The sequence below is a fragment of the Mustela nigripes genome, chromosome 1 (genome assembly GCF_022355385.1).
Source record: "Mustela nigripes isolate SB6536 chromosome 1, MUSNIG.SB6536, whole genome shotgun sequence".
In the NCBI taxonomy this organism is placed as follows: Eukaryota; Metazoa; Chordata; class Mammalia; order Carnivora; family Mustelidae; genus Mustela; species Mustela nigripes.
In genome coordinates, this window is record NC_081557.1 from 200,251,442 (window position 1) to 200,265,131 (window position 13,690).

The following is a 13,690-nucleotide window of genomic DNA, read 5'->3' on the forward strand; positions in this document are numbered from 1 at the left end:
CCCCGTGTTCACAAAATAAGGATAGGGATTTCCGTGTAAAATGTACACCATTTCCTAAGATGAATTTAGAAACAGGACTTAAATTTAACTAGAAAAAGTAGAGCCTTCAAGTTCTGGAGCTGAGGGTAAGACATGAACAGCGAGATCAGTGCTGGGATCTCAGTGTTTGAAATTCAGGAGAAAGATTTAAAAGTAAAGGGCCTGCCAAGCTACCCAGTCATGTATCTCCTTAATAATGAGACTTTAGCAGAAATCAATGCAATCTCTGACCAAAGTGAATACAGAGTCCTAATGTGGCAATATGTCAAATGATAATATGGAAGTTTCATGGCCATTAGCAGATGCGGCGTTAACACATTTTTGGAAACAGAATAAGAATTTCGTTTACATTTTTAGCCTTGAACTTTCAAACTACAACCAAACCCTTTACTCCCACTCTGTCTTAAGCATCATTTGTATGGAAAAAAAATCAGCCTACTGCTTTCTTTAAGAACAGGCAAGCCATTAATTGATCCAATGTGTTGGCAGCTCTGGAGAACCTTTTTAGACAGGAATAAACGATGCCTCTTTCTGTTCGAAGAAGCCACATTTAACATTTCATGCATATGCACACAGAAACATTTAAGGAATCCTGCAAATTAGCTAACAATCCTCTTGGAATTTAGAGAACAAAAAAAAAAAAAAAAAAAAAAAGGAGCAAACCTCCTTCACAACCCCTCAAATCAGAGTTTAGATACTAAACGTTTAAAGATACTTTACATGACCTAAAGTGCTCTTCCATAGTCTTCCAAATCCTTGAATATCATCAAGTTTAAGTAATGCTCCTAGGACTCAATGTTGGGGTACCAACTTTTCCCCTACAAAACTCAAGAAAAAAACATCAAGTGCCTCTAAATGCTGTATCATAGCTTTTCTAAGTGAACTGCCTGTCCTCTTCATTAATTAAGGAACTGCACTTTTCTGGCCTATGTGTTAAAAGTATTGAACTTTCCCTAGTTTACCTATGTTAAGGTTGACAGCTTCTTTGTTGAAGACGGCTGGTGTTGACTACAGGTGATACGGCTGTCAAAAGGAAAACTTGTCCCCAAGAAAGCACCCCCCCCCCCAAACAATACAGCCAAAGCTTGGTGTTCCATTTCACCAGCAGCACTGTTTTTAAAAAGCACTAGCTTTTAAAGAAAATGACATCTTTGAACAGGCAACTCCTGTCAGAAAATGCATGTCATTTCTATTCCCCCACCCCCCCTTAATGGATGCCACAGCCTCAACCCAGGAACCCCTCTGGGGAAGGAGGGCCCAACTGAAGGAAGCCAGTCTGCTAAAAGTAGCTAGTTATGCTGACAAGCCTGGAGAGGACTCCCCCCCCCCCCCCCCCCCCCCCCCCCCCCCCCGCCTTGATTCCTACGGTGGAAGCAGTGCTATGTCAGGCCCAGGGGTAAATATATACGAGTTTAGGGCAGTAATGTATTTCTAGCTCCGGCACCCCTCAGTCATTAGGAAAATCTTACTATTTCTACCCTGAAGTCGCCTCATTCTTGCCAGAAAGAAAACCTTCAGCATATTTAATCTCCCAATCAGGCAAATGATAATGCAATATTGGAAAAGCAGGCATAACTTTAGGGCCACCATGCTCTTCTTAGCTGGTTGAGGATTATTTACCTTTGTGCCTGCATGTCAGTTTCTCCGAATGACAGAGCACAGGACTTTTATTATTATTTACGACGTGCGTCAACCCGGCGGGGGGTGGGGTGGGGAACCTCTTAACCTCCCAGGAAGGGTTGAAACCTGACTTGACGGAGCAAGTTAGCGGTGGTGAGCAGCTAGCCCCAGTAACCCTACCCGCCTCCCGACACAGAAACGCCTGCACAAGGAGTGTACCCGATGCACACAGTCGTGCCGCGCTGAGTTATCAGATCTATCGGTTCCAAACAGGTGCGGGGCCGGTCAGTAACTGAGAACCATATGCGAGCCCTGCCCCCCAAACTTCACGTTCCAGATCCTCCTCGGGAAAGTTAGCCCACCCCGGCGAACCCACGTCGCAGCGGTGCTATGCTAATTGGAACACACTCTCCGGGTTTCCCCCCTTGCCCGGATCTGATTAGTCCTGCTCTGTAAACCCCCCGAAGTAAAGCGAAGCAAAACTTAATAGGTCCAGGGAACAGACACGCGCCTTCTGCGCAGACTTCCCAGAAAGGAGCTGGGAGGCAGGCGCTGGATCCTCCTCAGCGCCCACATCCCTTGGGGCTCCCCCTTCCCCGCGGCGCACCCGCCCGGGGCGCTTACCTGCATGGGACATGGTGATGGTCTCGTTGGTGCTGGAGCCCACGTTGAAGATGACCACCGCGGAGGCGTTCTGCAGGAACGCGTTCCGAATCTTATCCCTATACGTGCAGTTGCCCTTGGGGATGAGGGCTATCCAGTTCTTGCCATGGGCCGGGGCGGCGAACTTGGTGCTGGGGTCGCAGGCTAGGCGGTCGTGGGCCGAGCTGGCCATGACCACCTCCCCGCGGGCGTCCTGCTTGGGCGAGTGCTCCCCGTAGCGCCCGCACTCAGTCTTCTCGGTGTGCAGCTCCGTGCCGCCGCCGCCCGCCACTCCGGGCCCGGGGTCCGGCGCGGGCTCCGCGTAGGTGATGTTCACGAAGGCGGTGTACCATTCCTCCTTCTCAGCCACGGTGAAGTCCAGGCAGAGCAGATGCACGAAACAAAAGGAAAGCAGCCATGTTGAGAGAGCCAGACTGCGGCACGCTTGGATGAGAGACATTGCCATCTTTATCCGCCGGGGCCCCTTCCCCGCCCCCCGCGCCCTCCCCCCGCCCCGTCCCTCCTCCCCGGCCCCGGCCAACCCCGGGCCGGCAGCTTCTTCTCCTCCTTCTCCTCGCGTTCACTCCGGGGACCTGCGGGCCCGCGGCCCGGACGCGCAGCCGCCGCGGGGGCCGAGTTCCGAGCGAGGGGATGGCGCCGGCCCCTTCCCCTTTCAGCAGGAGCGTGGCGGTTGCATTTCGCTTCACCGGCGCTGGAGGGGCGCGGGCGGAGGAGGCGCTTGGGCTTGCGGAGGAGTCCAGCTGCCGAGTGTCCGGCTCCTTGGTCCGGCTTCTGCTTGTCTCATAGGGGTGGCAGGGGCCGCTGGAGCGTGCGGGGCGGCGGCTCCGCGCGCTCCGGCCCCGGCGGGAGCAGGCGCGGCTGCTCCAAGCCCCGGGGGCCGCCGAGGGTGTCCCGGCCGCTGCTGCCGCCGCCGAGCGCTCCGGCGAGCGGCGGCTCCTGCTCCGCGCCGGTTCCCTCGCGCTCCGAACGCTGCTGTGCTCCTCTGTTCGCCGGGTGGCTGCGCCGTGGATGCGCTCGCCGGAGGAGGGGACGGCTCCGGGGCAGAGGGAGAGAGCCGACAGAGGAGAGTCCGAGGTCTGTGTATGTCTGTATATGTTTGTGTGTGTGTGTGTACTGTGTGCGTGCAAGGAGGAGCTTAGTGTGATGTCAAAGATTCTGGGCTCCGCTTGCCACGCTCCCTCGGTCTTTCTCGGTGGGCAGCAGCGACCTCTGCCGGGTCTCAAATTCAGCCAGTCTTTGACTCGGCCCAGGTGGGGAGGCAAAAGGGGAAGCGAGCCCTTAACCTATGCGTGCAGGACCAACTTCCTACGCCTTATATATAGCAGACCGTGTGTGCCTCTCCTAAACAGCTTAATCCTGTGCAGAACTGCAGCGAGCTCCCTAATTACCCATCCTAGGGCCAAAGGCTAAGGCAAAGTGGTACCGAGGGCCTTCCAACACCACACCTGGAGTACCTCGGGCAGTGCCGATCAAATTTAAGTGCATTAGCATCACCTGGGGGGACGTTCCGGCTCAGACTGATGGGCCCTGCCACAGAATTTCTGATTCACTACATCTGGGTTAGGATTCCAGAACCTACCTAAGAAGGTCCCGCGTGATGTCCATGCTACTGGTCTGGGGTTCACTCTGTTGGAGGCAGATTTGCGTTTCCTTCCTCCCATCTGGAAACAAGCATGTGACATTCGTTTTCTTACAAAATTTCTTACCAGATGGGTGTTTCTATATAAGAAAAGAAACGGAGAGAGCGATTTCTCCACGGTGTTTATTCGGGTTGTCATGACTGGTAGTTTCAACAGGCAAGGGAGTTTTCTTTGGATTCTCCTTTATAGTGTGTTCTCCGGGTAGAGATAGAGATCACAACTAGTCAGCAGAGAGCACAGCGCCTTTAGAGTAGTGTTCTTAAAACTGACACAGCACAGGCCCTTTCCATTTAAAATGTCTGGATGGTTGTTATAAGTTACACCAACAGTTTCCTTAGCTTGAGATACCTGCCAAATAAAGTCTCTAAGATAATTCAAGGGATGGTTCTCAATCACTCACATTGATCTTCCCACCTGGCATTCTTTCTAAGAACCCAGAACTCAGTGATGAAAACAAAAGTCCCCCTCTTTCCTAAGACCTTAGTATATTCGCAGCTTTCTGCTAATGGCAGTCCCCCAGCACAGCCTCTCTTTTTCCAGCACTAGTGCAAGCAGCTGGTGGCTGTTTGGGGAGAGCAAGGAGCCCCGCTATACCCAAATTAGAAGCAGGCACAAGAAGAAGTACTTAGAAGAATTTGTCTCTATGGTATTCGATGTGCTGGTTTTGTGTGTTTTCCTAACTTACTCATTTTAGAAAATAGGCTTCTAGGCAACTGGGGCAATGCTTTTTATAGTACCTAATGCCAAGGAAGCAGACATGGAGACTGCCTGGCTGCTGGTCCCTGAGCCACCAGAATTGGAGGAAAGAGTCCATTGGCTGAAAACTCTTAGCTAGGTTCTGTACAGATGACTTAGCAAACCAAGGTGGTTCCCCAAACTTCTCTGACTCTTAGTAATTTTTCTCCAGCTGCAGCACTTGGGGAATCTGTGGCATTAAGAATGCGTGACTACTGGGGTGCCCGGGTGGCTCAGTCTGTTAAGCATCTGCCTTCAGGTCATGATACAGGGGTCCTGGGATTGAGCCCTATGTTGGGCTCCCTGCTCAGCAGAGAGTCGGCTTGTCCCTCTCCCTCTGCCCCATCTCCATTTGTGCTATCTCTCAAATAAATAAAATCTTGGGGAAAAGAAGAATGCATAACTACTGCTTATCTTTTCTTTCTCCTAGAAAATTTAGAGGCTAAAGAAATAATAGGGTCGGGGCACATAGGTGGCTCAGTGGGTTAAAGCCTCTGCCTTCTGCTCAGGTCATGATCCCAGGGTCCTGGGATCCAGCCCCACATCAGGCTCTCTGCTCTGCCCTCTGCTCTGCAGAGAGCCTGCTTCCTCCTTTCTACTCTGCAGAGAGCCTGCTTCCTTCTCTCTCTCTGCCTGCCTCTCTGCCTACTTGTGATCTGTCTGTCAAATAAATAAATAAATAAATCTTAAAAAAAAAAAAAAAAAAAAAAAAGACAAGGTCAAGGAGGCAGCATCCTGGCTGGGAAATTGATTAGATTCAGGGGCATTAGTCAAATAAGTAAAATATTGAGTATAAAGGGAGCCAGATTTCTTAGTGTTGGCAAAAATTCACAAACATGGGAAGAAAGAAAGCTCTGAAGAACTCCAGAGTGTTAGATTAGTTTAAAAATGGGTATGCAATCACATGTGCATATACACTTTAACTCTTTCATTCAGAGACTAGAAGCAATGAATACATCAAGTGGCCAAAAGATCTTGGTTTCTAAGCACCATCCTCCCATAAAAGAAACCAGAGCTTGGGCTGGGAAAATCCAATCAGCCTGGAACTTCTTAGAGGGCAGTGCTCAAAGCATGATGGGAAACATGCCAAGAGGACACATGAGCCAGCTGGATGGAGCTCTCACTGGCTAAATCTGGAACAGTTTGAGTGTCAAAATAAATAACGATAGTATCTCATCATAACCCGCTAGATGAAACAGGACCCCATGTGTCCATGCTAACATAAGTGAATAAATAAAGAATGATAGAATAAATAAATGGAGGAGAAGGGACAGCTATTCCTGATGGCAGAATTCAAACTAATAGGATTGATGAAAATAGAGAGTCACTGTTGAGCAGTGTTGATTAGTACAGTCAGGAGTCGTCATGTTTGCTAAGGCTGGTGGGTGGATTTTGGATGTACAGCAGGACATTAGCCTTATCTTGAAGTACCTCCTGAAAAATACTTATTGATTACAAGGAGGGAAAGAGTGAATGTATTGTAGAGAAGCCTGGAAGACACCAAACTGGCTGCGGGAACAAAATGAGCATCACCAGTCGTGGAGTATGTGACAGCACGTGCCTCCTGTGATGCATGGAGAAGAACACAGCATCATTTCTGTCACATTTCTTGCCTAGAACGCCTGGCCTGAATCTGGACACAGGGAATCATTTGGTAGACCCAAGGTGAGAGGCAGCCTATAAAATGAAAGATTTGTATGCTTTAAAACTCTTAAGCTTGTGAGAGACAGAAAGGCAGAAGAACTAATCAATCCAAATCGAAGGAGACTCAAGAGACAGGACAACTCAATGTAACAATGATCCTAGATCCTGGACCAGAAAGGAAAAATGTAACAGTTGACCAAAATTAAATGTAATCTGTGGATTGCACAGTTATGTCTTCCCGATGCTGATTACCTGATTTGGATGTGTATATTACAGCTAGGAGGAGAGGGTTCTTGTGGGGGATAGGCTCTGAAAGATCAAGGAGCGATGAGGCATTCTGTCTGCAACTTGCTCTTATGTGGTTCAAAAAAAGAAAAAGTGATGATAATCTGTCTGTGAGATCTTGGTTTCCACTAGCCGCTATTGCAGAGAAGCTAGAACCCAATTCATGATAAAATAAAAAGTCAAAAGTCTACTTGGGGGGTGGTGGAGTGGTTAATAAATCTATTTCTGGCTTTGTGCTGATGATTCGCCTCCTTTCCTCAAGCATTACTTGACCCACTGAACTGGGTATACTCTAGGGGATAAGACAGGTGAGGTTTTTGCTCTTGTGGAATTTACATTCTGGGCTGGAAGAAGCATATTGTTTTACATTATATCAGGTAACAATAAGTGCTAGTGAAGAACATGGCAGAGTGACAAAGGGTGACCTATTTCATAGAAGGTGCTATTTTACATCAAGGTCAGTGGCTCTGATGTCCTGACCTTGAACAGGATCCTCAACGTAGGGGATCTACATGTATATTTGGGGGACTGGTTGAACCTGGAAGAGGGAAGCATGAATATAACAGCCCTGAAATCCAGATTGTATTTGCTGTGCTTGAAGAAGAGCAAAGAAACCACTGATGTTGGAGAGGAGTGAAAGAGGAGAAAAAGAGAGGTCAAAGAGCTGGGTGGCCCATCATAGGGAGCCTTGGAGTCCAAGGTGAGAACACCTTGGATTTTATTCTGAGTGGGAAGAAAATCTTTTGGAGAGTTTTAAGCAGGGAAATGGCATAGTCTGACATGTTTTAAAAGGTTTATTTTGGCTGTATTGGCATGATTATGGAAACAAAGAGAATAAACAGGCGCTATAATAATAATTCAGGGAGCAATGGATAGTGGCTGGTGCCAGGAAGGTGGCAGTGAACAAGGGGAGAAGTGATTGGATCCTCAATATATTTTGAAGATAGAATAAACAGTATTCTCCAGTGCATTTAAAATGCAGTATGAGGGGGCACCTAGGTGCCTCAGTCAGTTAAACATCTGTCTTTGCTCAGGTCATGATCCCAGGGTCCTGGGACTGAGTTCTACATCTGGCTCCCTGCTCAGTGGGGAGTCTGCCTCTCCCTCTCCCTTTACTCTTCTCTTGTTTGTGCTTGCTCTCTCTCACTCACTCTTTCTCTCAAATAAATAAATCTAAAATAAAACACAGTATGATGGGGACCAGTTGCTTAAGTGTCTGACTCTTGATTTCTGCTCAGGTTATGATCTTGGGGTCATGGGATGGAGCCCCACATTGGGCTCCATGTTCAGTGGGGAGTCTGGGTGGGATTCTCTCTCTTTCTCTTTCCCTCTGCACCTGTCCCCCTTCTCTCAAATAAATAAATCTTAAAAAAAAAAAAAATAGGGTCACCTGGGTAGCTCAGTCAGTTAAGTGTCTGTCTTTGGCTTAGGACCCTGATCCCAGGGTCCTGCCCTGCATGAGCCCTGTGTCGGGTTCCTTGCTCAGTGGGGAGCCTGCTTCTTCTGCCCTCTGCTCACCCTGCTTGTGCTTATGCTCTCTTTCTCTCTCTCTCTCACACAAATAAATAAAATCTTTTAAAAAATCAATTAAAAAAATTAATCAATCAATTAATTAAAGTACAGTATGAAAAAAGAGAGGATTACAGAAGAACTCTACAGTTTGGAGCCTAAGCAACTGACAGAATGGAGTTGTCATTTCCTGACCTATGCTGGAAAAAAAAATTGAATGGGCATCGATTTTTAAAAATTGCAATCAATGTAAAATTAAAAAATGCAATATAGGGGCGCCTGGTTGGCTCAGTGGGTTAAGCCGCTGCCTTCAGCTCGGGTCATGATCGCAGGGTCCTGGGATCGAGCCCCACATCGGGCTCTCTGCTCAGCAGGGAGCCTGCTTCCTCCTCTCTCTTTGCCTGCTTCTGATCTCTCTTTTGTCAAATAAATAAATAAAATCTTTAAAAAAATGCAATATAGATCAAACCCTGTATATTGAAACTTCTCCACTTTAAGCTTTATTAAATCATTAAAATATGTACACATAGGAGGAATTGTATTTTCAAATATTTACATTCATTTTTTCAAAGTCTACAGTGGAGGGGCACCTGGCTGGCTCAGTTGGTAGAGCACACAACTCTCAGTCTCAGTGTTGTGGTTTTATCCCCACGTTGAATGTAGAGATTATTTTTAAAATTTTATTATTTTTTTTAAGTCTATGGTTGAATTCCTTTCGAACAAAGAGTACACATTAATGGCAAGGGGCAAAAGTCCGTGTCAAGGCTGAGTGCACCATCAGGAAAATCCTATTGGCTGCCATTTGGAGAAATGGGACACTGACATTCTCTGCCCATTCAATTCTTTCGGCATAGGTCCTTTTTCTCAGAAAGTTTCTTAATAACTATCCGCATGACTGACAAGAAGGGAAACCCTTCAGAACATGACTGTGAAGGGGGAAGAATCCTCAAAATATAATAGGGGATTCACAGGCCCATATGTGTAAAGGTTGGCATTATTTTTTAAATTGATTTCCTATCCATTGGGACAGACTTTATCAGGGGACTGTGAAGGTAGAATGCGGTAGCTTTTAACCTGATATATAAGAAGAATTCAGTGAAAGTGAAAAGAATTCTACATGGAAATGAGCAAATGCAGGGAAGACTGAACCAGGTTGATTCTGTATCACATTTCGAAGAGGTAACTTTACCACGGACTGGGATGCCCTATTCCTGTTCATTCCAAGCATCTGCTAAAATGTCTAATGATGGAGTGAGCATATAGTGAGCAAATGAGCATTGTTGAATAATACATAGTAATGAAGAGTTTCAACTCTTTTTTTTTTTTTTTTTTTTTTTTTTAAGAGACAGGGAAGGGTAAGGCAGAGGGAGGAGGAGAAAAAGAATCTTAAGCAGGCTCCACACCCAGCAGAGCCCAACTTCAGGGCTTAATCTCACAACCTTGAGATCATGACCTGAGTTGAAATCAAGAGTTGGACGCTTAACTGACTGAGCCACCCAGGTGCCCCAAGAGTTGCAACTTTTGAGCACTTAATACATATGCAAGGAGAATTTCTTCTACTTACTTTACTTAGTAAATGGTCTTATTTAATTCTTGCAGCGACTTTATGAGGCAGGTATCATTGGTCTCGTTACAGGAGTGCGGAAACCAGCTCAAAGAGGCGGAGTAACCTGACTGAGGACGTGCAACTAGCCCCCGCAGGAGTGAGGGTTTGATCGCCAGAAGTCTGTCTCCAGGCTCCGGGCTCAGGAGCTGTACGGTCACAGCCGTATTCCCTCTGTCCGAGCTCTCCGCCAGCTTGTCCGCTAACCTGACTCCATCTTGCAACTCCACTTCTTTTGGCTCTGGTTACCTTCTTTGTTCACTCCAGTCGCGCTGGGTTCACTTTTACCTCCATCCATAGACCATGTACCACACTACTGGTGGTGGGCGGTCCTGCTTCTCTGTGACCATTTACTAGCTCCACAGACAGAGCGGGAGAATTTGCGGCATCCACCAATCCCTGTGACTTCTTTTTATTTTTTAAATATTTTTTGTATGTATGTATGTATGTATGTATTTAATTTAGAATGAGTGGTAGATTGAGCATGCTGGCAGGGGGAGGAGCAGAGGAAGAGGGCAAGTAGCCTTTGCACTGAGCAAGAGCCAGCCTGCGGGTTCCATCTCACCACCTGAGCCAAATCAAGGGTCAGAGGCTCCACAGAATGAGCCAGCCAAGTGCCCCACTCCCCACCCCCAACCCCCGCCCCAACTTCTGCTGCAGGTGTAGCTCAGATGGAAATGGGAGGTTATAGAAAGTATTCTTGGAAAGTGTGCAGAAAGGTAACGATATTCCTTCCTCTGCTCTTTGTTCCCTTACCAATTTCTCAAATTTCAGAACAATAGCATACTCTGCTAAAAATAACCTTTTTCTTTTTTGCTCCTTTGAATTATCAAACGAGCTCCTCTTAGTTCAGCCTTTGGTACAATTTTTTGATTTTTAATTTGGGCTTCTTTACCCTTCTCATTAACCAGAACCTTTCCAAATAATTTTATGTCATGGAATGTTATGAGTGACTAGAAATGGAAAGTCAGCCTAGAAAAATTCACTTGGGACTTGAGCCAAAACCAACAGAAAACTTTTTCACCACAATACATCTCTTTCTTTTTTCTTTTTCATATTATTTTTTCATATGGTTTTTCATTTTTTTTCCCTAAGTAATGGTAGTTTCATTGGGGACATTTTAAAAAACTGGCTTCTTTTCTTTTTCTGTGCTTTTAAAAATTATCTTACCCTCTTTCACCAGAAAGCTGGGATGGGAGAGAATGTGTCTACAGGCCAAGACCCTCAGAGGACTGCATGCTGACTGACCATAACAGCTGTTAGACACAAGCAGCTTTCAACTACACTTTGTCAGAATTATCGAAGGGGAGAGAATTCAGGCCCTTTCCTGCCCTTGCCATTTGGCTGCTATTTGGAAGGATGCTTTTATAGTTTCCCTTTTAGGATAAAGCCCATTGTCATCAGCGGGTGAACAGCAATCAGCACAATTGAGGGAGATGACCTCAGGCCTGAAGTGTACAGATGTCAGCATCTTAATCCCAGCTCCATGCCTCATTTGCTACGTAGGTCAAGACTGCATGACAACTAATCATTCATTTGGGCATACTTTTGTTTTGATACGAATTCCTAAACATCCATTGAGCTGTGATCACACGGACCCGTCCCAAGACTCCAGCATTAATGTATTTCCACTGACTGATTCTCTCATCTCATGGTAAGGTCACTGACTGACAAGGGATAGACGATAACATTTGTGTATTTTCCCCCATAAGCCAGGCCCTCTGTGAGTTGTGATCTAAGTCACCCAGGCTGAATTCTTGCCACAGTGCTGCCAGTGACTAACATGGGAGCTGAGACAGCCCCATTCGAGTCTCTTTTGTCTTCTGTAAAATGAGGGTGTGAGAACTGATGATTTCTACTCACCTGCTGTGAGTTTCATGATTCTCTTATCCACATAGAACCGTGTATTTCCTTTCCTGTTATTGTTGCTGTGGGCTTCGCTGAGGTCTCCAAATGGATCACAAGAACTTACTTGGAATTTCTAGCTACTCAGTACTCTTGACAGAAGAACAGACCTCCTGTCTTTGGATGGGAATGAACCTTTGAGGAAGCGGACGCCAGCATGTTCAGCCAGTTCATTCCGCTACACTGTGGAGAGCACTGGAGTGACAGGGGTCAAAGAGAATCCCCACTCGTATCTAGTACTATCAGGGATCTCACTAAACTTAGCACTCAAGAGCAGTAATTAAAATATTCTTGTGTTGGTTACACTTCTCTTTCTCCTCCTTTTAATTGTTTTAGCTTTAATTGGCCTGTTTTCTGTTATATTTGATTTCATAAGTCTATACCCATTGTTTTTCTGGACTAGGCACTGGCTTAATTACTGCTCTTGGGTGTTAAGTTGAGTCAAAATTTCCTAATAGGACATAAAAGGAAACATTGGATTAAGTAGTTGTTTGTTTATTGGATTAAAAAAATTACGACAATTTGTCTTTAGACACAAAGTAAATATTAACTGTTACTGTTATAACTTATCATTACTTCTGCTATTACTTCTGCTTATGAGGCATTAAGTGAGGATCCTAAGGGTGTAGTGAACTAGAATGAGAATTATTTCTGTGCTATTAAAACGAAGAGTTGGCAAGGACCCACCACTAGATGGAAAATTAAAAAAAAAACAGACTTATACACATATAAGTGTATGTGTTTGTTTTGGTGCATTTCTAACTTTCTCGCCAACTGTAAGAGTGATCTTGGTGATTTAAAAAAAATTTAAATTCAGATATAGAAATTTGATCATACTTAATAAGAGTATAAAATTTTCAGATTTTTAGATTTTGACTGACTTTACCTTTAATTTTTAATTCTCAGTTCACATCCTCATATTTATTGGTGATGATAGTTGCAGAAAAGAGGACATACAAATGACCTCATTTAGGTCCAGATCTCAACCTCTGGGGTAAATCAATATTCTCAACCCTGGCTACACACTGGAATCACCTAGGAAGGTTTTTTTGTTTTGTTTTTGTTTTTATATCATAGCTACTGAGATCTGGATTCAGTTGACCGGAGGTGGGGCTCTGATGATAGTAATTTTAAAAAGAACCCAGAATGAAGACCATGGATAATTTGGATAATTTAAAAAAAAAAAAAAAAAAAAAAAGAAAGAAAGAAAAGTGAGGATTTTAAAAAATAATAATGGATAATAACTGTTATACCTCAACTCCCACACTAGTCAGTATTCATAATTAGCTAAATAATTTCCTAAACTTTACCTAAATTAGGTGTGTTAGATCAGTTTTTAAATGGCAAATAAAACTATATAGAATTTAGTTTACAGAACACTATTAAGGTGACAAAAAGAGAATAAACACTAGCCTATAAAGCAATAAGTACAAATTGAGTTAGAAATATTTTCATTTAAAATGAATAAGGTGAGGGGCACCTGGGTGGCTCACTCCATTAAGCATCTGCCTTCAGCTCAGGTCATGATCCCAAAGTCCTGAGATGGAGCCCTGCATGGGCTCCCTGCTCAGCGGGGAGTCTGCTTCTCTCTCTTCCACTCCCCCTGCTTGTGTTCCCTCTCTCTGTCAAATAAATAAAATCTTAAAAAAAAAATAAAATGGATAAGGTGAAACTAATAAAAAAATGCAAAGTGTAGAATATTATGAAGCCTACCTTAATATGAGGCAGGCAATAAAGAAACATAAAGCTATTACAAAGTCAATTTTAAAATCAAGAAACTCAACAGACTATATGGTTAAAATATACATGAATCATTTCCAATTAATGAGTGTGTGTGTGTGTGTGTGTGTGTTCATGTGAATAGTATAGTTGACCATGTATCACAGAATAACTTCTGTGAACTGGCTAATGATTTACAGCCAATTTCATCTCTTGGCTGTATTTGATATGGCTACACTAAATTGAATAATCTTTAAAACTGGGTATTATGAAAGAAAAAGGAAATCTCGTCATCTGGTATATAGATAGAAAAATGAAGGACGAATCA

At 44.9% G+C, this 13,690-nt stretch overlaps 1 protein-coding gene across 1 annotated transcript in view; it reads right to left on the minus strand.

Annotated features, from left to right (window-relative positions):
- The window catches only part of RNF150 (ring finger protein 150), a 275,127-nt gene extending 272,316 nt beyond the window's left edge, over positions 1-2,811 (minus strand). Inside the window, exon 1 of the mRNA XM_059378612.1 lies at positions 2,284-2,811. Within this exon, the coding sequence (XP_059234595.1) occupies positions 2,284-2,767 (484 nt within the window). The 5' untranslated portion in view covers positions 2,768-2,811. The remainder of the gene's footprint in view (positions 1-2,283) is intronic.
- Between the last annotated feature and the right edge of the window lie 10,879 nt (positions 2,812-13,690).